The sequence below is a fragment of the Mustelus asterias genome, chromosome 12 (assembly GCF_964213995.1).
Source record: "Mustelus asterias chromosome 12, sMusAst1.hap1.1, whole genome shotgun sequence".
Taxonomy (NCBI): Eukaryota; Metazoa; Chordata; class Chondrichthyes; order Carcharhiniformes; family Triakidae; genus Mustelus; species Mustelus asterias.
In genome coordinates, this window is record NC_135812.1 from 92,049,897 (window position 1) to 92,075,460 (window position 25,564).

The 25,564-nt window shown below is 44.4% G+C and overlaps 1 protein-coding gene across 2 annotated transcripts in view; it reads left to right on the forward strand.

Annotated features, from left to right (window-relative positions):
• Positions 1-14,013, forward strand: part of LOC144501699 (transmembrane channel-like protein 7) — a 50,700-nt gene extending 36,687 nt beyond the window's left edge. Inside the window, exons 12-16 of one of the 2 annotated variants that reach the window (XM_078225639.1) lie at positions 4,031-4,214; positions 7,100-7,230; positions 8,790-8,945; positions 10,979-11,057; positions 13,136-14,013. In XM_078225639.1, coding sequence (XP_078081765.1) covers positions 4,031-4,214; positions 7,100-7,230; positions 8,790-8,945; positions 10,979-11,057; positions 13,136-13,186 — 601 coding nt within the window. In that variant the 3' untranslated portion in view covers positions 13,187-14,013. The remainder of the gene's footprint in view (positions 1-4,030; positions 4,215-7,099; positions 7,231-8,789; positions 8,946-10,978; positions 11,058-13,135) is intronic. The other variant, XM_078225640.1, reaches the window with a different exon arrangement.
• Positions 14,014-25,564: the final 11,551 nt, after the last annotated feature.

A 25,564-nucleotide genomic window follows, 5' to 3' on the forward strand; every position in this document is an offset into this window, starting at 1 on the left:
ACCCATGACTACTACAATATAGAAGGACAAGAGCAGCAGACATTTGGGAACACCACCACCTAGAAGTTCCCCTCCAAATCACTCACATCCTGGCTTGGAAATATATTGCCGTTCCTTCACTGTCACTGAGTAAAATCCTGGTACTCCCTCCCTAACAGCACTGTGGGTGTACCTATACCACATGTGTTGTGTATATAGTGTCTGTCTCTTTAAGACAGTACAGATTAAGAGGGTCACCTGACTTCAGGGACCACTGAGAACCGAGAGTGAGTGATCACACCGGAGAGAGAGAGTTCTCTCCTGGGCATTTCACTCCTGGCACCATGTTGCAAGTGTGTAGAACTGGGTTCTGCCCCAGGGCAGCCTCTGTGCTGCGTAAACCTCCTGTAACTAAGTTTCTCTTATCAATAAATACCTTCTGTTCCAAACAAAGCCTCAAATCACTTGACAATGTCATAACAGCCACAACATAACAGCATGGACTTCAACGGTTCAAGAAGACAGTTTACCACCACCTTCTCGCGGCTAATTGGGTGGCACGGTGGCACAGTGGTTAGCACTGCGACCTCGCAGTGCCACGGACTTAGGTTCAATTCCGACCTTGGGTGACTGTCTGTGTGGAGTTTGCACATTCTCCCCGTGTCTGTGTGGGTTTCCTCCGGGTGCTCCAGTTTCCTCCCATAGTCCAAAGATGTACGGGTTAGGTTGATTGGCCGTGCTAAATTGCCCCTTTGTGTCGGAGGAATTAGCAGGGTTATAGGAAGGCCTGGGTGGGATTGTGCTCAGTACAGACTCGATGGACCGAATGGCCTCTTTCTGTTCTGTAGGGATTCTATGGTTCTATAATTATGAATGTGCAACAATTGCTGGCCTAGCCAGTGATACCCACATCCCAGAAATGAATTTTAAAAAAGGAGTAAGACTGGAACATACTTGTTTTAATCATGGGAATCGCTGCTAAGGCCACCACTTGTTACCCATCCCTAATTCCCTTGATCTGAGTGGCCATTTCAGAGGGCAGTTAAAGGTCAGCCACATTACTGTGGGTCTGGAGTCATATTTAGGCCAGATCAGCTATGGAAGGCAGATTTCCTTCTCTGAAGGACATTTGTGAACCAGATGGGTTTGTAAAGTAATTGATCATAGTTTCATGGTCACCATGACTGAGATTAGTTTTCATTACAAGCACTGAGGCTTGTATGTCCATACTGCTCGTCCAGGCGCACACAGTACAGTGAATGAGCACTGTGAAGCACATTAGAGAGATTTCTGCCTGGCTGCTCTATGTATCAGGTTAACATTACTTCACGGTGCTTGTACAGTGTGAGGGCCCAGATCAGCTAAGTGGAAGCTCAGGACCTCAATGACTGTCTGGCTGGAGCTTTGTGCAGCTGACTGTGAATATCCACATATTCCACATTCCCCTTCTGCGCTCTGAAAAGAGCCCGAAGCATAAAAGTTCAGAGCCACAGTAACCTTCAGAGCCACTGGCAGGACATGAAGATCGACAGACTGTGCTTCAAGATGTTGCTGTAACCTGGCACATATCTCAATTACCGTTACTTGGCTTAACCTCAGCACTGGTTTCCAGTCACGTTGGGATATGACCTCTGAGGTCAGTACACCCTCACTTCAGGGTAAAATCCAATTGTCCTCATCCCCCCCCAGTGCACAGAGTGCTGCCTCTACCTCCTGGCCTGATTCCCTCCCTCTGGCCTCACTTGGTCACGTTCACTGGCCTCGATGGTGCCAAGGTGCCCGTACCCATTTTGTCTCTTCTTTGGCACAATACCCAATGCTTTCTTCTCTGGCACTCTCTGCTTCCTGCCACCTAGGTGCCTGAGTATCAGGGGAAAGAAGTTTGCCCTTCCTGGTCCAGCTGCGTCACCCCCCTGTTCCCTTGGGTTAAAGTCCAACAGGTTTATTTGGTAGCAAAAGCCACACAAGCTTTCGAGGCTCTGAGCCCCTTCTTCAGGTGAGTGGGAATTCTGTTCACAAACAGAACTTATAAGACACAGACTCAATTTACATGAATAATGGTTGGAATGCGAATACTTACAACTAATCCAGTCTTTAAGAAACAAAACAATGGGAGTGGAGAGAGCATCAAGACAGGCTAAAAAGATGTGTATTGTCTCCAGACAAGACAGCCAGTGAAACTCTGCAGGTCCACGCAACTGTGGGAGTTACAAATAGTGTGACATAAATTCTGATTCTAGGATCGCATGATAAAGACTCAGGAGGAAAAAAGCAGAAATATTTATGTGAAATAGTGTGACATAAACCCAATATCCCGGTTGAGGCCGTCCTTGTGTGTGCGGAACCTGGCTATCAGTTTCTGCTCCGCGACTCTGCGCTGTCGTGTGTCGCGAAGGCCGCCTTGGAGAACGCTTACCCGAATATCAGAGGCCGAATGCCCGTGACCGCTGAAGTGCTCCCCAACAGGAAGAGAACAGTCTTGCCTGGTGATTGTCGAGCGGTGTTCATTCATCCGTTGTCGCAGCGTCTGCATAGTTTCCCCAATGTACCATGCCTCGGGACATCCTTTCTTGCAGCGTATCAGGTAGACAACGTTGGCCGAGTTGCAACTCTTGCAACTCGGCCAACGTTGTCTACCTGATACGCTGCAAGAAAGGATGTCCCGAGGCATGGTACATTGGGGAAACTATGCAGACGCTGCGACAACGGATGAATGAACACCGCTCGACAATCACCAGGCAAGACTGTTCTCTTCCTGTTGGGGAGCACTTCAGCGGTCACGGGCATTCGGCCTCTGATATTCGGGTAAGCGTTCTCCAAGGCGGCCTTCGCGACACACGACAGCGCAGAGTCGCGGAGCAGAAACTGATAGCCAGGTTCCGCACACACAAGGACGGCCTCAACCGGGATATTGGGTTTATGTCACACTATTTCACATAAATATTTCTGCTTTTTTCCTCCTGAGTCTTTATCATGCGATCCTAGAATCAGAATTTATGTCACACTATTTGTAACTCCCACAGTTGCGTGGACCTGCAGAGTTTCACTGGCTGTCTTGTCTGGAGACAATACACATCTTTTTAGCCTGTCTTGATGCTCTCTCCACTCCCATTGTTTTGTTTCTTAAAGACTGGATTAGTTGTAAGTATTCGCATTCCAACCATTATTCATGTAAATTGAGTCTGTGTCTTATAAGTTCTGTTTGTGAACAGAATTCCCACTCACCTGAAGAAGGGGCTCAGAGCCTCGAAAGCTTGTGTGGCTTTTGCTACCAAATAAACCTGTTGGACTTTAACCTGGTGTTGTTAAACTTCTTACTGTGTTTACCCCAGTCCAACGCCGGCATCTCCACACCCTTGGGTTAAAGTCAGGCGCCTGCGATTGATATTGTGGCAGTTGCTGCAACTTCCCATTCTTATCCAAATGCATCCCTGGACCTATCGAAAAGGGAACTCCATCTCTCCAAAGAACTTCACGAATTTTATACCTTCTCCGGATTGCACCTGAAGTGCACGAGTCACATTTCCCATTCCTTCCTTGCAAAAATCAGATCCCACTGTAGGCAGCTGGAGTTTCAAATATAAAGCTGTGTCTGTGAAACGCTCACACCAATGCGTGACCCACCAGCCTCCCCCCTCTTCTGTGGTTCTACGGTGTGGGAATGATATTGTAACTTTAAAAATGATATTAAATAGTCTAGGAAGCGAGCAGAATAACACTGATGCAGACATGGTGGGCTGAAAGGCCTCTATGTGTAATATGACATTCAATGATTCCAGATATTGCATTAAATAATGCAGACTAATTCCAAACATTCCACGAGCAGCTTTATGGATAATAAACTAGTTTTAAATAATTTGAAAAACTTCTATTTTTTTTGAATAATCCCTGATGTATTTAAAGTGTATTTCATCTACAATTTAAGATGCATGTCTTTTCAGGTGTATTGCATTGCGAGTTCCATTATTTGCCTATACTTAAAGTCAGTGGGCAACATTTCTTTATAGTGAAGCAATCGATGAATGTACTAAAACACTTCTCCATTGTGTAGATTTGTGGCAGAACATGGTCCCGTCGAGTTAACTAAAATGTTGCAGAAGCAGCAATTCTTGGTCCCAGAGAATGTTTTGGATATTGTTGACGGGCAAACTATCGTCTGGATTGGGATGTTTTACTCTCCGTTACTACCACTTCTCAACATCATCAAATATTTCTTCACTTTCTACGTGAAAAAGGTAGGCTAGAGACAATAAATATGATTGCAGCTACAATTTTGCTTCCAGTGGATGACAGAGTTTTACTGGAGCTCAAATCTATCTTCTGTCTGCGAACCGTGGCACAGTGGTTAGCATTGCTGCCTCACAGCGCCAGGGACCCGGGTTCAATTCCCGGCTTGGGTCACTGTCTGGGTGGAGTTTGCATGTTCTCCCCGTGTCTGCGCGGGTTTCCTCCGGGTGCTCCGGCTTCCTCCCACAGTCCAAAGATGTGCGGGTTAGGTGGATTGGCCATGCTCAATTGCCACTTAGTGTCAGGGGGGACTAACAGGGTAAATACATGGGGTTACAGGGCCTGGATGTTGTTGGAGCAGGTTCGAAGGGCTGAATGGCCTCCTCCAGCACTGTCGGGATTCTATGATTCTAACCTGGTTCTCTGGTAATTGTAATGAATGGAAATGTGGCTGAAAGATCCTTGCTCTTCAAATTTGTAAAGAGGCCGTGCTCATTAAAAAAAGTTCATGTACAAACACAATCAGGTCAGGTTTGCAGACATTTATCTGTGAGCCCCAATTAGCCCATTCAAATCAGCCTCCCACCTGGAAGAGGCAGATACCTGGTCACTTGTTTGGAGAACCCAGGGAAAAGCAACAGGAAGGAATGAGCAGTATGGAAAGCTCCACAATGTTAAAACCACTTCCCAATCCCAGCAGGTTGAATGACGATTAACTCAGCTGAATTTTTACCTTTCTTTAAATTAATTGGACATGGGGTCGTTAGCTGGCCAGCATTTATTGCCCGTCCCTACTTGCCCTTGGAGGGCAGTTGAGAGCCAAAGGCATTGCTGTGTCTCTGGAGTCCCATGTAGGCCAGACCAGGTAAGGACGGCAGATTTCCTTCCCTAAAGGATATTAATGAACCAAATGGGTTTTTCCGACAATTGATTATGGTTTCATTGTCATCAGTAGATTCGTAATTCCAGATATTTTTTATTGAATTCAAATTCCACCAACTGCCGTTGTGGGAATCGAACCCGGGTCCCAACAACATTAGCTGAGTTTCTGGATGAATAGTCTCCTGATAATACCACTAGACCATCGCCTCCCCTAATGACTTATTGACTGAATATTTTCTTGCATGGGGTTAGAGTATAGGGCAGGTGATGGGCCTGGGTAAGATGCTCTGTCGGAGAGCTGATGTAGACTCAATGGGCTGAATGGCCTCCTTCTCCACTGTAAGGGTTTTATGAAAATTGGTATTTAAATCTTTGCAGGTCAGAACACAGCACTGTGTTGCCTCCTTGCCAGCTTTTCACATACAGATGGTATGGACATGAAAATGTGGATATGTTTCTGTAAGCAACAAAAATATTTTTAAAGTCTCACAACGACTTGACTCCCAATCAAACCCATCACCTTGACATTTCCGAGCGTAGAGGCTGAAATTTCAAGTCACAATGTCCAGGCACATATTTCCAGGATTCCCACTGCTAATTGAAATCATGCAAATTGGATCGAAGGCCTGTTTGGAGCCTGTTCCTGTGCTGTATTCTTCTTTGTTCTTTGTAACCGTGTATGGGCAATATGTAGTGGATCTAAATAAGGATTAGGAATCAGCAGAGGCTTGGTCAGCTGAAGGGCCTATTCCTGTGCTGTTTTGTTCTTTGTCCTTTGTAACTCCAATCACCAGAGGTAACAGGACTATTAACATCCAACCTTTCCATTAATGCTTAGGGTTGACAGGGAAATAAAATAAGAAAATACCCAAATTTCTATTGCACCTTTCACAACTTCAGGATGTCCAAAAATGCTTTAAAGCACTTTAATAATTGCAACCAAATTAAATACTTGATTTTAAAGAAGTGTGACTGCCGAAATGTTGCAGCCAATTTGTAGATAACAAAATTTCACGATGTGATAATGACCAGAAAATCTCGAGGGCAGTGCTTCCCAAATGTTCATTCCCCCAATGTGACCCTTTGGTAATGCCTGATTTTATATCATCCCAGAAGAAAATCGGGGCAGGGGAAAGGGGAGGAGGAAATGTGTTGATGGAGGGGATGCAATTTAAAACTTCCAGGAGGGTTTGTCCTGAAGGACAGTGGATAACAATCTTTTCACAAATTAGCTGCTATTATAGCAGCAAGCAGAGAACAGAGGATTAAGATATACCCACCTGCAGAAAAAACAATATATTTGGAACATTATTTTCTGGCTTCCCTGCAAGGATTTTTGGAGGGGAGGGAAATCCCAAAGATGCGCTGGGGAATCCTTCTTGGAAGTTCCCGCATCAGGGTTTACACGACAATTGTTCACCCCACATCCCATTCATTTACCTTTGAAATTTACTTTCTCCCCTTCAATGGTCCCTTTAAACTCACCTGCTTTATGGCAGCTAGTACTTATACTCACTCTGCTCCTGGAGGCCCAATCTGCTTCGCTGTTTCATTCTCACCCGGCCTGAATCAGGAAGGTTGGGCGAGATAGGGGCTTTGGGTTTCAATGAAGGTAAGTTGTTACAGAATGGCATTCCACTTGGTGGTTGCCTCTACCAGGATGTTCTGGGCCAAATATTTAAGGGGGCCTCGCAACTGTCAAAATCAGTCCATGTGCCATGGCCGCCATTGCTCCTTCAGAGACTGTGACCCCCCAAATCTTGCCCCGTGACTCCTCTGGGGGGTCAGAACCCACCATTGGAAGCCCCTGTTCTCTGGAGCTGAGTAATGGTGAATAGCTGTTATCTGAAATGTAGGATATTCGATACGCAGTTGTGTATTTTTTTTATAAACTCAGATGTCTATCAGTTTTTTAAAATTATTCTTGTTGTGGTGTGGGACAATAATTCAGCCTGAAAAGTAACAGCCTGTGTTCAGATATAATGAGTTCTCACTTTGATTTTGTCTGCAGCATTCTTTGTACAACTACTGTCGCCCTGGGAAAAGATTGTTTCGACCATCAAGCTCGAAGATTTTCTTTCAGTTGATACTGCTGTTTGGACTGGTTGTAGCAATTGTTCCCATCGTTGTCAATGTAGCTATGTAAGTATCTCTGGAAAAGTGGGAACAGTTTACACGTCCCTTCATTGTTTGTGGAAGGGGGAATCAGGGAGGGTGGGAATGTGACGAATTGGAATTCTGTACAGAGAGAGACTGAATGGCCTCCCTCTGTGCTGGAGTGACTCAATGGGTGGGATTTTCCGTCCGCGCTCACCCTGAAACCGGAAACCCCCCCCCCCCCCCCCCCCCCCCGAGGTCAACAGACCTTTCCGTGGTCCACCCCACACCCACTACGAATCCTGTGGTGGGCAGAACGGGAAAATTCACCCCAATGATTTGTGAAAGGTTTGATTTTAGGTACCAGGATAAATTATTTGCCTTGGTACAGTAATGCAACACAATTCTCAGGCTTGGAGGTGGATTGAGAAGAGTGTTTTAGCCAGCCTAAGGCCATAATGTGTGATCACCTCCCTGGTCACAGACAATAGGAGGGATTGGCTTCCAAGCTTTAAATAAAAAGCAGGCACATTTTCAGCGAATCGAGTTATTTCTCATCTTAATTGGGCTTCACAATATTTGTGTCAGCAATCAAACCAAACACCCATTCACAAAATAGCACTGGCTGAGAGGCAGAATTCAAACGCAAAACTGAACAGTTAATATGTTTGGCTGTCTTCCTGCCTGATGGCATCACTGTTGCTTCATGCCAAGACATCCTCTTTATTTAACGCCAGATTTAAACTGCCAGTGGGCAAGGGGAAAATCACACCACGAGTATCACTGGATATTTGTGGGCATCTTTATTCAAAGTCAGTGCCCTGCTTTGCTGCTGTCCACAAAATGCAGGCCAATGATAAAACAACATGGTGGCTGATCCAAATCTCACAGTGAATAAACATGATTCAATATTCTCCCTAACATCCACCCTGACCCCACACTCCCATCCTCTTTTGCCTTTCTTTCAACTGAGGCAAAGCCTCTCACATGCCGGTTAGTCATTCTCTTTTGCATCATCCGTGTGGTGGCACGATGGCACAGTGGTTAGCACTGCTGCCTCACAGCACCAGGGACTCGGGTTCAATTCCGGCCTCAGGTCACTGTCTGTGTGGAGGTTGCACGTGCTCCCCACGTCTGCGTGGGTTTCCTACGGGTGCTCCGGTTTCCTCCCGCAGTCCATAGGTTAGGTGGATTGGCCATGCTAAGTTGCCCATTAGTATCCCGAGTTGTGTAGGTGAGATGGATGAGTCATGATAAATAAACATGTGGGGTTACAGGGGTAAGGTGAGGTGGTGGGCCTCGGTAAGATACCCTGTCAGAGAGTCAGTGCAGACCCGATGGGCTGAATGGCCTCCTTCTGCTCTGTCGGGATTCTAACCTCATGTACAAGCCCAAATGTTTGAGTGTCAGGAGGCTTTTCAATCATGAATTGTGTGTTTAAGGGTTAGGTGAGCCGAATGTTTTCTTCGCCTGACCTCTCCATGTGTATCTCATTTGTGGCTGATGTTCTCACATGCACTATTGATTTTGACAGCATTTATACAGATCTAGGAGCTGGTTTGTATCACTGAAAAGACTGACTGTAACTCCTGATTCTCCCTCAGAATCCACCCATCATTGCCATGTGGCCCATTTCGACAGTATAAAACAGCCTGGGAAATTATTCCAAAAGTGGTGTCAACGTTTCCACCAGAAGCACAGATCTTTCTGAAGTACATTACGTCAGAGCCCTTTGTCCTATTACTGATCACAGTTTTATGGTAAGAGGAACAACAGATTAATACAGGAAAAGTTATGATTAAGGAAGAAAGGTTGTAATTTGACATTTTAAATCACAAATAGAGAAGTGAATGGCCTAATGGGGCTTTGTCACATTACAATATACTCTCACCTTTTGACAGCAACGTACAATTTACTTAACCTGTTGTACAATTTAATTTTAATTCGATCACAATATATGTTTTAAAACATCTTATATGTCCATGTGCTCATGTAAAAAAACAAGTAAAAACATAGATCCTAACCTGTGTCAAGCTGTAGCTCAGTTGGTAGCACTCCTGCCCCTGAGTTTCAGAGTATCTTTATGTCCTCCTCCAGGATTTGAACACCACAACCTAGGCTAACACTCCAGTACAGTACTGAGGGACAGAACAAAGGGAACAAAGAAAAGTACAGCACAGGAACAGGCCCTTCGGCTCTCCAAGCCCATGCCAATAATGATGCCCTAATTAAACTAAATAAAAAACTGCCCTCACTCAGTCCATATCTCTCTATTCCCTCCCTATTCATGTACCCATCCAGATGCCTCTTAAGTGTTGCTAATGTGTCTGCTTCCACCACCTCCTCTGGCAGCGCATTCCAGGCACCCACCACTCTCTGCGTGAAAAACTTCCCCCGCACATCTCCCTTAAACTTTCCGTCTCTCAACTTGAACCTGTGCCCCCCTTGTAATTGACACTTCCACTCTGGGAAAAAGCCTCTGACTATCCACCCTGTCTGTGCTTCTCATAATTTTGTAAACCTCTATCAGGTCTCCACTCAGCTTCCATTTTTCCAATGAAAACAATCTTAGTTTATTCAACTTTTCCTCATAGTCAATGCCCTCAAGACCAGACAACATCTTGGTGAACCTTCTTTGCACTCTCTCCAAAGCTTCCACATCCTTCTGTAGTATGGTGATCAGAATTTCATGCAATACTCCAAATGTGGCCTCACCAAGTTTTTTCTTTGCTGCAACATGATTTGCTAACTCATACTCAATGTCCCAGCTGATAAAGGCAAGCATGCCATATGCTTTCTTAATCACCTTGGCCACTTGCATGGCCACTTTTAGGGAACTGTGGATCTGCACGCCCAGATCCATCTGTACGTTAATGTTCCTAATGGTTCTGCCATTTACAGTATAATTCACAATGCTGGGCACCATCAGAGATGTGGTCTGTCAGATGAGTTGTTAAACTGAAGACCCATCTGCCCCTCAAGTGGGTGTAAAAGAACCCTGGCACCATTTTTCCCCAGTGTCTTGAATACTGTTATATCCCTCAATCAATGTCACAAAAACAGAATCTTCCCACAATATAAACTGTATTCTACCCAATTGTTTGCCTGTCCTGTTTTAACTATGTCAGTTTTGAATGGCAGCCAATAAGGAAACATTGAATTTGCAGTTGTTGCATAACACAGGAACTAAGGATTGATTTTTGTGTACAGAATTCTTAGTTTCAATAAATTGTTACCTCCAGTTTTAAATGAGCGGGGGATAGAACATTTGCATGGCAGCGAACCAAAAGAACAGACAAATTGCTAGATGAAACGAAACTAGGGCACATATAGTTTGCTTTCTAATTCTGGCAATACTTGGAGTGTAACTCTTTAAGGCTTTTGCAAATAAAATAAGTTATTTCACTCACTGCTCCTCGGTGTCTGCTAGAATTATTAAGGAGTGATAGCATGCATTTCTTACTTTTAAAAATCTGTCATTTAAGCTTCACCATTACTTAAGTTTTCAATTGAAAGGTGCAAACATGAATTGATAAGAATATTAGTGTCACATATATGGCCCATGTGTTAAATCGTCATAGTTAGGAGGTAGAATGTATGCTTGCAAATGCCATTATCTTCATGAGTATTGTGTGAATAATGTATTGAAATGTCAATGAGCCCAAAACTTAGAAATCTTTGCTCATACATCTGAAAGTTTACTTTTGCGAGTCTCCCATTTTCTTAGATATTTGAGGTAAAAAAGTATATATTTTGCAAAAATATTTTAATACATTTTTTCTCTTGTCCGCAGTATGGTGCTGACAACTTTGGTTTCACTTGTTCAAACTAACAGAAGTGCTATTACTCAACTGAAACGGCATTTGATCCTGGTAAGCCTTTTATCTCACCAATGATACTGTATTAAACTTGGTACATCACAATTACTTGGAGCTTTTAGGCTTACTCTCCCTTTCATTGCATTTTATTGCACTGGGCGGCACGGTGGCACAATGGTTAGCACTGCTGCCTCACTGCATCAGGGACCTGGGTTCAATTCCCAGGTTGAGTCACTGTCTGTGAGGAGTTTGCACATTCTTCGCGGGTTTTCTCCGGGTGCTCCGGTTTCCTCCCACAGTCCAAAGATGTGCGGGTTAGATGGAGTGGCTGTGCTAAATTGCCCATTAGTGTCAGGGGGACCAGCTAGGGTAAATGCATGGGGTTATGGGGATAGGGCCTGGGTGGAATTGTGGACGGTGCAGACTCGATGGGCTGAATGGCCTCCTTCTGCGCTGTAGGATTCTATGATTCTATACATCATGTCAATGTAAATTTAACAAGTTAAAAAATTCACATTTAGAAAAATATTATTGAAAGTGGCTAAATATTAAAAAGACACTATGGAAATGTTAATAATGGAGTTATTTGAAATTTGATTTCAATTTGCTGTGGGAAAGTAAATCTTAAAAAGGGATTTTGTTTTAAATAGGATATATATATTTTTACCTTCAGAGGGGAGTCTGAAGATAGGCTTCAAGCCACACAGCATAAATGGTACCTATATATAATAATGTTAGTCCAAAGATGTGCGGGTTAGGTGCATTGGCCGTGCAAAATTCCCCCTTAGTGCCCCAGGATGTGTAAATTAGAAGGATTAGCGGGGTAAGTATGTGGGGTTACAGGGATAGGACCTAGCTGGGATTGTTGTCAGTGCAGACTCGATGGGCCAAACGGCCACCTTCTGCACTGTAGGGATTCTATGATTAGGAATTTGTGCACAGGATTTGCAGCAGATTCCCTGTCTAGTTCTTTACCAGAAAGGATGTGGTGGGATGGTTGGAGCGGATTTAAAAAGAAAAAGAAAGATCGTTTCAAATGATACAAGTAAAAATAAAGCCCTTGAACTAAAACTTTATGCTTTACAGGATTGGCTGCAAATTCCTGGCGTGCAGAGATTTCCTGAGGGGTGGGGTGTTGGGGTGTGAGGAAGTAATAAGTAAACCATCCAGGTGACAAAACAGGCAGGGACTCAGGGAAGGGTACAATGTGCCAAGAAGAATGGAGTGTGCAGAAAAAATAATTATCTCCATTGTAGCTTACACTTAAATTTAGATTCAACATGCTTTTCAGATATTTCAGTTGGAGACCATCTCTCCCTCGCTTGTTGATATTCTGTTTGCAAGCTATAAATATTCGCTATCAAATAATTCCTGAGCAATTTTATCTTGTGATTTTTTTTTGACGGTGGCACAGTGGTTAGCACTGCTGCCTCACAGCGCCAGGGACCCGGGTTCAATTCCCGGCTTGGGTCACTGTCTGTGCGGAGTCTGCACGTTCTCCCCATGTCAGGGTGGGTTTCCTCAGGATGCTCCGGTTTCCTCCCACAGTCCGAAAGACATTGGTGCATTGGCCAGGCTACATTCTCTCTCAGTGTACCCGAACAGGTCCCCGAGTGTGGCGACTAGGGGATTTTCAGAGTAAATTCATTGCATTGTTAATGTAAGCTACTTGTGTTAATAATAAATAAACTAGTTCTCTCCTTGAGATGGGTGAAGGCCACCAGGTTTTGCACAAAGAAATAAGGACATATTAAACATTCTCACAGCAAGAGATTGAGGAATCTTTATTTTCAATCATGAGATACATTCTCATACTGATAAAAAAGCGGTCGAACTTTTGCATAAGTGACCTGATTGTTGCAACATTTGTCATTTCAAATTATTAAAATACTTGGCATGGAGTGAAAATATTCGAAATTGGTTTGAATCACATATTTTAAGGACATCAGTAGTGATTTTCTCAGCTCTGTTGTACAGATAACCAGCTGGTAGCTTTTCCCTCCCTCTTAAAACTCTATAGTTTGCTCAAGACCCTTGGAGGCAGTGACAGTCTGCCGGTAAGGCATCTAGTGCGAGAAAACTTTTTACATTCATTCCAAATTTTAATAGCTATGAACCGTTTGTTTTACCAGGCAGGAAAGGATAAACGATATTTGGTGAAAAAACTATCTACACATTCCTAGCATCCAAGCGACGCTCCCCTTCAAGACAGTTCTTCTGAAAAGGTCGAAGGTGTCGGACTTGAACCATTCAACAATGGAACTTTATCAAGGAGAAAAATCAGTTAGTTGCCTGTTTCAAGAGAAGTCGCATAATTGAGGGAAGGGAAGATATTTTTCATTGCTTTCATGACTGGTGTAAGATAATCAGCAATGTTTGTTGGCTGCTTAACCTTCCATGTTTGCTGAAATGGGATATCGTGTAAAGATTTGCATGGTTGTATATGTTTTCTTTCCGTATATTATTCTTTCAAAGTTAGTGACCATTTTTACATGTAACATTTTCTCAGTCATAAATTCTGACAGCTGCAAATGATACCATCTAAGGAAGGTGGAGCAAGCTCTCACAAATCCAAAATGATATCCTTCGGCTAAACACCTTGCAGTCAACAGCACATGAATCAATTCCATGAAATGTGGGACAGAATCTCTTTCTGGCCCCTTGAAAACTCACACAAACAACAAAAAAACAGAAGACTCATTGTCTATGGAGGTAGCATTTAATATACTCACAGAATGAGTTAAATGATAAGATAAAGTCTGTGGTCTGGATGTCCTATTTTAGACAGCTGAAAATGAATATTTAAGGGTTGAAGTTCATGCTGTGTTATAGTTCTTCTTCCAATCTTGCGTAAAGCCACAAATCTGGATTTTTTTGTCTCTTAATCAAGGTAAAAGTGTTGCTAAACCAACATCATCTTTAGTATTAAGAGATTAGGCAAGCATATCTTTAGTTGCCCCAGCCAACCATTTTGTGTGCACTGGCATATGGACTTCTGAGGTGTTTTAGAGCTTGGCTCAGAGGATAGTTCATTGTTCAGGCCAGTTGCAGTATCTGATATATGACCTCCGCCCAACAGATGCGAAGTATCAAGTAGCCTGGAAGAACAAGACTTTCCATGGACCTTTCTGTACAGTGTTTTCTTTCAAAAAACCCTACATCAAACCCTATAAGGGGAGAGACAGCTGATGCCATTAAGAACTCATGAACATTGGTTCTTGTTGTGCACAGAGAGCCAACCTACAGACATTCTAAACAAGTTTGGGTTGGTCCTAAGCATTTCCTAATAGGCTGTGTCCTTACACCCAAAGAACCCCCAGCACCGAAACATGTTAAAATTACTGTCAATTTATGAAGAAGTCCAATGTCAAGGTACCTTCCTGTAAATATTGTATAGAAACATAGCACACCTAGATCAAAATGAAGCCAGGCTATGATTTAACATTTGGGTAAAACAATGCCGCATTTAATTTTTTTAAATGTTTATTTCACAGGAAATGGGCATCGCTGGCTAGGCAAGCATTTATTTCCCATCCTTAATTGTCCTTGAGAAGGTGATAGTGATGGTGAACCACTTTCTTAAACCCTGCAGTTCATGTGGTGTAGGTATACCCACAGCACTGTTTGAAAGGGAGTTCCTGAATTTTGATCGAATAATTGTGAAGGAACGGCAATATAGTCCCAAGTCAGGATGGTGTGTGGCTTGGAGGGGAACTTGCAGTGATGGTGTTCCCATATTCCTGCAGCCGTTGCCTCCTAGGTGGTAAGGGCTGCAATTTTGGAAGGTACCATTGAAGGAGCCTTGGTGAGTTGCTGCAGTGCATCTTGTCTACGCTACACACTGCTGCCACTGTGCGTCAGCAGTGTGTAGCGTAGACAAGATGCACAAGATGCACTGCAGCAACTTACCAAGGCTCCTTCAATGGTACCTTCCAAAATTGCAGCCCTTACCACTAGGCAAACCAGCCTACTTGGTTGGTATCCCACTTATGACCTTAAATATTCACTTCCTCCACTGCCACTGTGCGTCAGCAGCGGAGGAAGTGAATATTTAAGGTCATAAGTGGGATACCAACCAAACAGGCTGGTTTGCCTGGTTGGTGTGGTTAGGTTAATAGAATAGTTATGGTAATAAGTGATGTAGATTATGATATAACAGTGATATCAGCGGTCATGTGCTGGAGACTCTGTTGAGCAGATGGGTTAGTCTGCACTCAAGAGAGATGCGCTATCTAATAGCTCATCATGTATATAGTGTACATAAATAAACTGCCTGAGTTAGATTACAGTCTCTCTGGATAAAATAGGACACACAATCAGCATAAGTATTTATGGTGTTGAGCTTCTTGAATGTTGTTGGAGCTGCACTCATCCAGGCAAGTGGAGAGCATTCCATCACTCTCCTGACTTGTAGCTGGTAGACAGGCACTGGAGAGTCATGATGTGAGTTCCTTGTCACTAAATTCCCAGCTTCTGACCTACTCTTGTAGCCACAGTATTCATATGGCTGGTCTGGTTCAGTTTCTGATCATGATGTGGAAATGCCGGCGTTGGACTGGGGTAAGCACAGTAAGAAGTCTCACAACACCAGGTTAAAGTCCAACAGGTTTATTTGGTAGCAAATACCATAAGCTTTCGGAGCACTGCTCCTTCGTCAGATGGAGTGGATATCTGCTCTCAAACAGTGCACAGACACAGAAATCAAGTTGCAGAATACTAATTAGAATGCAAATCTCTACAGCCAGCCAGGTCTTAAAGGTAAGACAATGTGGGTGGAGGGAGCATTCAACACAGGTTAAAGAGATGTGTATTGTCTCCAGACAGAACAGCTAGTGAGATTCTACAAGCCCAGGAGGCAAGCTGTGGGGGTTACTGATAATGTGACATAAATCCAACATCCCGGTTTAGGCATAAACTAGCCTAAACTAGGCTGTTTCTGTCTGGAGACAATACACATCTCTTTAACCTGTGTTGAATGCTCCCTCCATCCACATTATCTGTACCTTTTAAGACCTGGCTGGCTGTAGAGATTCGCATTCTAATTAGTATTCTGTAACTTGATTTCTGTGTCTGTGCACTGTTTGAGAGCAGATATCCACTCCATCTGACGAAGGAGCAGTGCTCCAAAGGCTTATGGTATTTGCTACCAAATAAACCTGTTGGACTTTAACCTGGTGTTGTGAGACTTCTTACTCAGTTTCTGATCAACAGTAAGTCCCAGGATATTGATGGTGAGGGGATTCAATGACAAGACTGTTATTGAATGTCAAGGGGAGATGATTGAATTCTCTCTTCCGATACATGGTCATTGCTTGGCACTTGGGTGGCGCAAATATATACTGATAGCATCAATTGTTAAATGTTTTCCAAGTTTGCAGTTTAAATGTGTTATCTGTGTAAAATAATGCATTCTGGTTAATTTTGCAAAATTTGTTACTTCAGAATAAAAAGTTTGATGTAATTGAAACAGTTGGGCATAAAATAAAATAAAAATTCTTTTTATATTTCTGTATCTACAAGTGCTTGTTATTGTGTCCCAAAATAGTAATCAAATAAAAGTTAACCTCCACACAATCAGATAGTGTGGAAGGAAGGAGGCCAATCAGCCCATCATTCCTGTGCTAGCTTCATGAAAAAGCTTCCTAATTAAACCCACTTCCCTGTTTTTCCCCATAATTTTTTCAAACGTTTTAATGTACATCGATGGGTGGGATTTTACGGCCTTGCTCGTCCCAAAACTGTAAAATCCCACCTGAGGTCAACGGACCTTTCCATAATCCGTCCCTCGCTCGCTCCGATTCCTGTGGCGGGCGGGGCAGTAACATTCCAGCCGTCAAGTTTACTCTCAAAAGAAACGTTTGATTATTTCCCGCATCTTTTCCGGCTGTGAATTCCAACCCTCTCTCTGTAAAAATAATTTTTTGTCTCCTTGCTTTTTTTGTCAAGTATGCAAAATATCTGTCCTGTGGTTATGGACCCTCTCCACTTGCAGCCGACTGTTTGCGGTGTCGATGGTAGCCATGATGTGGAGATGCCGGCGTTGGACCCTCTTGTCAGTGCAAACAGTTTATTTCTCTTCACAATTTTGAACACCTCTGATTAAATGACAGCTTGATCCTTCCTCAAAGGAAAACAATCCCGATTTTCCACCTCTCAGAAGGGCTGACATCCCTCATCCATTTTCACAGTATAGAATGAGGAAAGAAACACCAGAGATGCAAATAAAACTAAGGAATTGGTGGGACAAAAATAGAAATACTCAGCAAGTCAAACACAACATCTGCATAGAGGCGTCGCCCTTCATATGTACCAGAAAATATTACAGATGGATTTGATTTATTATTGTCACATGTGTTGGTATACGGTGAAAAGTATTGCTTCTTGCGCGCTATACAGACAAAACATACCGTTCATAGAGTACATGGAGGAGAAGAAAGGAGAGGGTGCAGAATATAATGTTACAGTCATAGCTAGGGTGTAGAGAAAGATCAGCTTAATATAAGGTAGGTCCATTCAGAAATCTGATGGCAGCAGGGAAGAAGCTGTTCTTGAATTGGTTGGTAGTGATCTCAGACCTTTGTATCTTCTTCCGACAGAAGAAGGTGGAAGAGAGCATGTCCAGGATGCATGGGGTCATTGATTATGCTGGCTGCTTTCCCGAGGCAGCGGGAAGTGTAGAAGGAACAGTATGAAAGAAAGGGGAGGAGAATGAAAGACATATTGACCAGAAAGCTACCAGCTGTAAAGTGGTTAGGCAGAGAACAGCAGATGGGTAACTTTTCAGTCGCTAATTTCGAGAGTTATAAGAAGCTGTGGTGAGATAAGTAAAATAGATCAAATCTGGAGAACGGTGGAAGAGTTAAAGCGGGTTAGTTAAGTTGGAAAGGCAAAGCTTAAAATTGCATCAAAATACAGTAAACTCTTATGACCCAGGAATGTGGTGCAAGAAAAAAGGTCAACATTAGAGGAACATTAGTATTTGAATAATAGGAACACCAACTGAGCCACCATGAAGTGTTCAGCTTAGGGCTTGAAACTGTAACCTGCCAGAGCCTCAGCAAGAATGGAACTAATAGGTATCCACTTTTGGGTTAGCAGCATCGCTTCATGTTTATTTTTGTCAAGTGTTGGTTTAAAATTGTTATTGTTTTGGAAACTGTAGTCAAGCTGAATACCGTTCTAAAGGCCCGCAGCAATTCACTAAACTTCTTCAAACCTTCATTCTACTCAATTATATTAATGATGAATGTTCTGATGAAAGATTATCGACCTGAAATGTTAACTCTGTTTCACTCCACAGATGCTGCCTGACTTGCTGAGTATTTCCAGCATTTTCTCTGTTTTATTCACGATATTGATCTGAAAAGCCCTCACTTTCTTCATTGTGCAATAGTCCAGGTATAATGCACATTCATCAATGCAATTACCTGCTTATGGACATACTGCTGTACAGCAGGTTTAAAGTGCTAGATGCTTGAAGTATGGACCTGCTGGACCCGGGACTGGATAGTATCTGGAAGGGATTGGGAAAAAGGAATCTCCATGCTGGGCTTCGGGATCGAGTCGTGTGGAGCAGCTATGCAGTTAAAACACCGACCTGTTGTATGTTTCTTCCTTGGAACAAGCAAGGCTGTGGGGTGAATCATAGAAACCCTACTGTGCAGGAGGAGGCCATTTGGCTCATCAAGTCTGAATCAACAACAATCCCACCCAGGCCCTATCCCCAAAACCCCACATATTTACCCCGCTAATCCCTCTAACATACACCTGGGACACTAAGGGGCAATTTAGCATGGTCAATCAACCTAACCTGCACATCTTTGGACTTGATAGAGGTGTACAGATTTATGAAGGGAAGAGATAGAGTGGACGGGTTAAAATTGTTTCCCTTGGTGGAAAATTCTAGAACCTGGGGACATTGATTCAAGATAACTGGCAGAAGGTATAGAGAGGACAAGAGGAAGAACTTCTTTATGCAGAGGGTGGTGGGTGTCTGGAATTTGCTGCCGGAGTTGGTGGTGGAGGCAGAGACCCTAAAATCTTTTAAGAAGTACCTGGATCTGCAGCTTAAGTGCTGTAAGGGCTACAGGGCTGTGGGCCAGGTGCAGGAATGTGGGATTAGAAAGTACAGCTGGGTGCCCTCGGGCTGGCATGGACAAAATGGGCCAAATGGCCTCCTTCTGTGCTGTAACTTTTCTATGGTTCTATGGTTTAACCTTGTGAACCTGATACACTTCTAAAGTTATGGAGCTGCTGCATGCCTAACTCTGGTAGGTTCAAAGGTATATTTAACAGGTTAACCTTGTGCATGTGAATCAGATGCAAATTTAATGACATGGGGCTTTAAATTTATCGATGTGAATCTGATATATGATTGAGATCATGATGCATTCGGCTTCATGTTGCAAATCAGAGATACATTTAATATTATGCTGCTTTAATGTGTGAATAAACCAGATGTACATGTAATTTTATTCTGAGTTGCATACTATGTTGCAAATCTGATGTATGTTTAAAATGTGTCCCGTGACCAGTCGCTCTCCCAGTGAGACTCAAACTTCTGATCAATGGTGTGTTTCCAACTAACCCCACATTATCCCTTCAATCATTGACAGTGGGTTTTTACGGCCTCACTCATTCCGAAACCGTAAAATCCCGTCCAAGGTCAACGGACCTTTCCATTGTCCACCCTCACCTGCTCCGATTCCCATGGCAGGCGGGACAAGAAAGTCTGATCAGGAGAACCATGTGATTATCTACTCTGATTTTTATTACACTTTATTTAAACCCACAATGGACAAAACAATTTTTTTCTTCTGCAGCCAAGAACTGAAAATGGCTTGGGTGGTGATGGGTAGGCAATGGGGCTGAGGTGGGTACCCGATCCATCCCAGGCAGGAGAAAAATTCACTCCTTCCAAGTTCAGATCATAAGAAGCGCGGAGTCACTTATCACACGGAGAGACTGAATTTAGGCTTAACCTTCTGAATCAGATTTCTGTCTCATGCCTGCCACCGTCAGGACTGTCTGGTAAGACTGTTCGGGTAAGCGTTCTCCAAGGTGGCACACAACAACGCAGAATCGTTGAACAGAAACTGATAGCCAAGTTTCGCACACATGAGGACGGCCTCAACCGGGATCTTGGGTTAGTGTCACACTATCTGTAACACCCACGACTTGCCTGGGCTTGCAAAATCTCACTAACTGTCCTGGCTGGAGACAATACACATCTCTTTAACCTGTGCTTGGCCCTCTCTCCACTCACATTGTCTGTACCTTTAAGACTTGATTACCTGTAAAGACGCGCATTCCAACCATTATCTTGTAAATTGAGTTTGTGTCTGTATGTGCCCTGTTTGTGAACACAGCTCCTCACTCACCTGATGAAGGAGCGAGACTCCGAAAGCTTGTGCTGCCAAATAAACCTGTTGGACTTTAACCTGGTGTTGTGAGACTTCTTACTGTGCTTATCCCAGTCCAACGCCGGCATCTCCACATCACCATTAGGACTGACAGTGTGCCTTGCACTTCGTACTGTTAATGTTGTTAATCTACTTTATATTTTGGTAACTGTGACTGTTGTCCATGGAGGTTGGATTCAAGTAAAATGAAGTTTATTTATTAGTCACAAGTGCATTACATTAATGCTCACATTCATGCTGCAATTAAGTTACTGTGGAATTCCCCTAGTTGCCACACTCCAGCGCCTGTTTGGGATTCCTTCTTTTATTAATCAGATAGATGTTCAATTTCTGCTGCTGCTCGAGTAGCAGGTGTAGGTTGAGCTACTGTTCCTGTGGACATTGTGAGAATTTGGGTTCAGCGCCTGCTTCTCTGAACCTTGTCAATCTGTGAGCCTCGTTTATGTGAGTTTAGTTTGCACTTCTGTTAGTTTGTGTCTCTGAGTCTAGGTGGAGCTGCGTTCCTGTGCCTCTCTGGGCGATGGCTGAGCTACCTCGCCTCTGTGAGTGTAGGCTGAACGACGTTAGTTTCTCTCGCTGACTGTAGGTTGAGCTACATTACTTTCTTTCCGTGAGTGTAGGTTGTGCTTTCACTGTGCTTTCTCTTTGTGAGAAAAGGTTGAGCTAGGTTACTTTGTCACTCTGAGTCTGTGCTTAGCTCATATATTTTGTACCTGTGAAAATAGGTTGATCCTCATCATCCCTGTGTGTTGGATGGGCTACATTGTGTTGGCTGAGTAAATTTACTTTGTCTCTGTGTGAGTGTAGTTCGAGCCTCTGCAACTTCGACCTTGTCAGAATTTCAGTTCAGCCTCTGTTACTCTGAACCTTGTCGATCTTTGAGATTTGTGACTTTTGTCTGTGTGTGTGTGAGTTGGTTGAACTTCTGTTACTTTGTGTCTCTGAGTCTAGGTGGAGAAAGCTTCTGAAGCAAAGGTAGCACAGCAGGATGACACATCCACACCACCAGCAGAGGGCGCACAGCCCATGCAGCAGGAGAGTGGAGATCTCGAGGGGTCCTGGCAGGACCCAACCTCCAGGAAAGAGAACCGCAAAAGGAAATCCCTCGCAGCTAGAGCCTCCAGTGGCGACGAGGAAAAACAAGCTGGCAGCCGACGGAACAACAGGAGGCTCAGCACAAAAGCAGCACGGGAACCACAGCAGGCGCAGACCACCCGCAACGAAACAGCCGGGGAACATCTAGCTGATGGAAGCAGCAGTGCGGCCAAAGCTCCTCTGACCCCGGGAAACAGAAACGAAGACACCGATAGCAGCAGCCACATCCAAGGCGGAGACCGGCCTGCAACCCTGGCACCAACTGAGGGCTACAGAACACCGCCAATGTCACCCAGTCACGGTCAGGGACCTGAGGCAGTGTCGGACTGCTACCTCAGCCCTGCAGAACTTTGTCAGTGCCACAGGCATGCAGCAACTGGAGCATGCTGGCTGAAAGACTCCGGACATGTTAGAATTGTAAAATCTTTAAAATTTTAAAAATGTCTTTGAAGTTTGCATCCATTAATGTGCAAAGTATTAAAGACACTTTGCGATGTACGGCCAATTTAATCTACCTGGCCAATGTCAAGGCCAACCTGCTGTTCCTACAGGAGTGTGGGATACCTCACTTCAGCAGTTACAGGTGCTGGTCTAGTGTGTGGTCCCATGGACTGTCCATCTGGTCAGGTGGGAATGACTGCCGTTCCTCCGGTCTAGGCATTCTGCTGCAAGGAAGCAACTTCACCATCTCTGAAGTTAAGGAGGTGGTGGGAGGACGCCTCCTCGTAGCAGATGTCAGGTACAAGAACTGCCCTCTCAGGCTGATCAATGTGTATGCCCCTGTCGTCAAGAGCGAACAGCTGGCAGTTTTTCAACAGCTGCCACTGCTGCTCACCACCTCCAGGCCAATCATTCTGGGTGGGGACTTTAACTGCATCATCGACACGGCCGGCCAATCCAGCAGGGCTGAAAACAAACTGGACGCTACGTCCAGACTCCTGCTGGAAACAGTCAAAGATGCCAAGCTGCACGACGTCTTCAGCAACCCTGTAGATGGAGCGCAGCGTAGATACACACGGTCGCGGCCAGACGGGTCTGTCTGCTCCAGGATTGATTTCATGTTTGTATCCCGTGCGTTCACGGTCAGGTCCACCGACGTTCTTCACTGACTACTGCCTCCTGCTGGCTGACTGTCAGCTAGAGGAAAACCAGAAAGTATACGAACTATACGAGAGTACGCTTCTGGAAGGCAATGTCAGAATCCATGAGGAAAGGCATCATTACCCTCATCTACAAGCAGGAGGGGGAAAGGGAAGAAATTAGAAATTGGCGACCCATTTCACTGTTGAACGTGGATTTCACAATTCTAGCCAAGGTCATTGCCAACCGGGTCAAGTCTGCTCTGGGGTCGGTGATCCATCCTGATCAAACCTGTGCTGTACCCAGCAGGAAGATCTCTGATAGCCTCGTGCTACTCAGGGATACAATTGCCTCCGTGAAAGACAGGCAGGTGGACACCTGCCTCGTCAGCCTAGACCAGGAGAAGGCATTTGACAGAATATCTCACAGCTATATGATGGATGTGCCATCCAAAATGGGCTTTGGAGAGGGAATCTGCAATTGGATCCAACTGCTCTACACAGGCATTAGTAGCGCAGTCTCAATCAATGGGTGGGAATCAGATAGTTTTGAGATCAGGTCTGGAGTCAGGCAGCGCTGCTCTCTCTCCTCAGTCCTTTTTGTGTGTTGCATTGAACCCTTGGCCGAGTCCATCAGAAAGGACCCAGGCATTAATGGGGTTACCATCCCAGGCAGCGGAGGCATGCAGGTCAAAGTCTCCCTGTGCATAGATGATGTGGCTGTCTTCTGCTCGGACCCATCGTCTGTTCGCAGTCTCCTCCAAGTCTGTGAGCAGTTCAAGCTGGCCTTGGGAGCCAACATCAACCGGCACATGAGCTAAGCTATGTTCTTCGGGAACTGGGCTGACAGATCCTTTGTCCCCTTCACCGTCAGGGCAGACTACCTTAAGGCGCTGGGGATATGGTTTGGAGAGTGGGTGCATGTGCCAAAAACTGGGAAGAGCACATCTCCAACGTAAGGCAGAAATTGGGCTGTGGGAGCAATGCTCCCTCTCAATCACCAGCAGAAAACCTGGTCATCTGGTGTGAGGCACTGTCCATTTTATTGTATGTAGCGCAGGTCTGGCCTGTCCCCAAATCCTGTGCAGCAGCAGTCACCCAGGCCATCTTCAAATTTATCTGGAGATCTAAGATGGATTGTGTCCGGAGGGAAGCGATGCATAAATCTCTAGAAAATGGAGGGAAAAATGTTCCCAATGCCACCCTCATCCTGATGGCCACCTTTGTGTGTGGCTGCATCAAGCTGTGTGTAGATCCTCGGTACACTAACACCATGTGCCACTACCTTTTGAGGTTCTACCTGTCCCAAGTGTTGCGGAGATTGGGTCTGGCCTCCCTACCATGGAACACTCCAAGTAGTTGGACCGTACTGCAGCATCTGTCCTTTGTGGAGAAATTTTTCCAGAAACATGCCTTTGACCACATGGCGATCAAGTAGTGGTCAGCACGTAATGTCCTTGAGGCCCTGAGGGAAAAGGAGATGGTGGATCTTGTTGGATGGTTCCCTCAGCAGACTGTCAGTGTCATCTGGCAGAATGCCTCATCACCATGAAAGATTTGACGGGAAGTGCCCATCTCACCACCAGCCAAGCCAGGTCTTGGTGCTTACAAACAAGTAAGCCCAAAACTTGGTGATCTTCTCGTGCAAAGATTTGCCCTCGATCGAGTGTTGCAGACTGGCACATTCCAAGGTCCAGGACTACGTGCTCTGAAGCTTGGGGCAGCCGCCGCAAAGGCACAATGGGGAAAGGCCATCGTTTAAAGCTTTTCAACCGAGACAGAACGAGGGGCCAGTAACTGTAGGACACCCTTGGACTACGTAACTGTGTGCTAATCTGTAAAAACAACAGCACAGTCAGAAGTCTCAGAACACCAGGTTAAAGTCCAACAGGTTTATGGTATTTGCTACCAAATAAACCTGTTGGACTTTAACCTGGTGTTGTGAGACTTCTTACTGTGTTCACCCCAGTCCAACGCCGGCATCCCCACATCAAAACAACAGCACACAGTGAAATGTGATGAATGTATATAGTTTGAAGAACTGAACTGTAATGAATGTAATGTCTTGTAACTGAGCATCGTAAAGTATTGTAAATATGACTGGTCTTTTTTGCACTGTTTGTAATTATTGGAAAGGTTGCTTTGCAATGGTTTATTTCAGAGTATTTATGAATAAGGCATATTTTTGAAAAAAAATTGTCTCTGATCGTTGTTTGAGCCGCATTACTTTCTGTGAGTGTCGGCTGTGCTAAGTTTCTGGTCTCTTGAGTGCAGGTTGAGGAACGTTCCTGGTCTCTGTGAGTGTAGCCATGATGTGGAGATGCCGGCGTTGGACTGGGGTAAACACAGTAAGGAGTCTAACAACACCAGGTTAAAGTCCAACAGGTTTATTTGGTAGCAAATTTGGTCGGAAAGCTAGTGGCGTTAGACTCCTTACTCTGTGAGTGTAGACAATGCTCTGTTACTGTGTCTGTGAGTGTGGGTTGAGCTACTATACTTTCTCTCTGTGGGTTAAGGTTCAGCTGCGTTATTTCAATTCTGTGAGTTGATGTTGAATCTCTGTTACTTTGTCACTGTGAATCTATTTTTCGCTCATTTATTTTGTACCTGTGAAAGACGTTGATCTTCATTATTTTGTCTCTGTGAGTGTGGGTTGAGCTGATTTATTTTTTCTGTGTGTGTCGTTTGAGCCTCTGCAAATTCGACATTGTCAGAATTTCGGTTCAGCCTCTGTAACTCCGAACCTTGTCAATGTTTGAACCTCGTTACTTTGTCTGTGAGTGTGGGTTGAGCTATTTATGTTACTTGTTCGTGAGTGTATGTAGAGCTTCGTTACTTTGTCTCTGTGTGAATAGGTTGAACTATATTGCTTTGACGGTGTGAGTGTAGGTTGAACCTGTTACTTCGTCTCTCTGAGTCTGCTTTACGTTGTCTCAGTGAATATGGGTTGATCTACATTACTTGG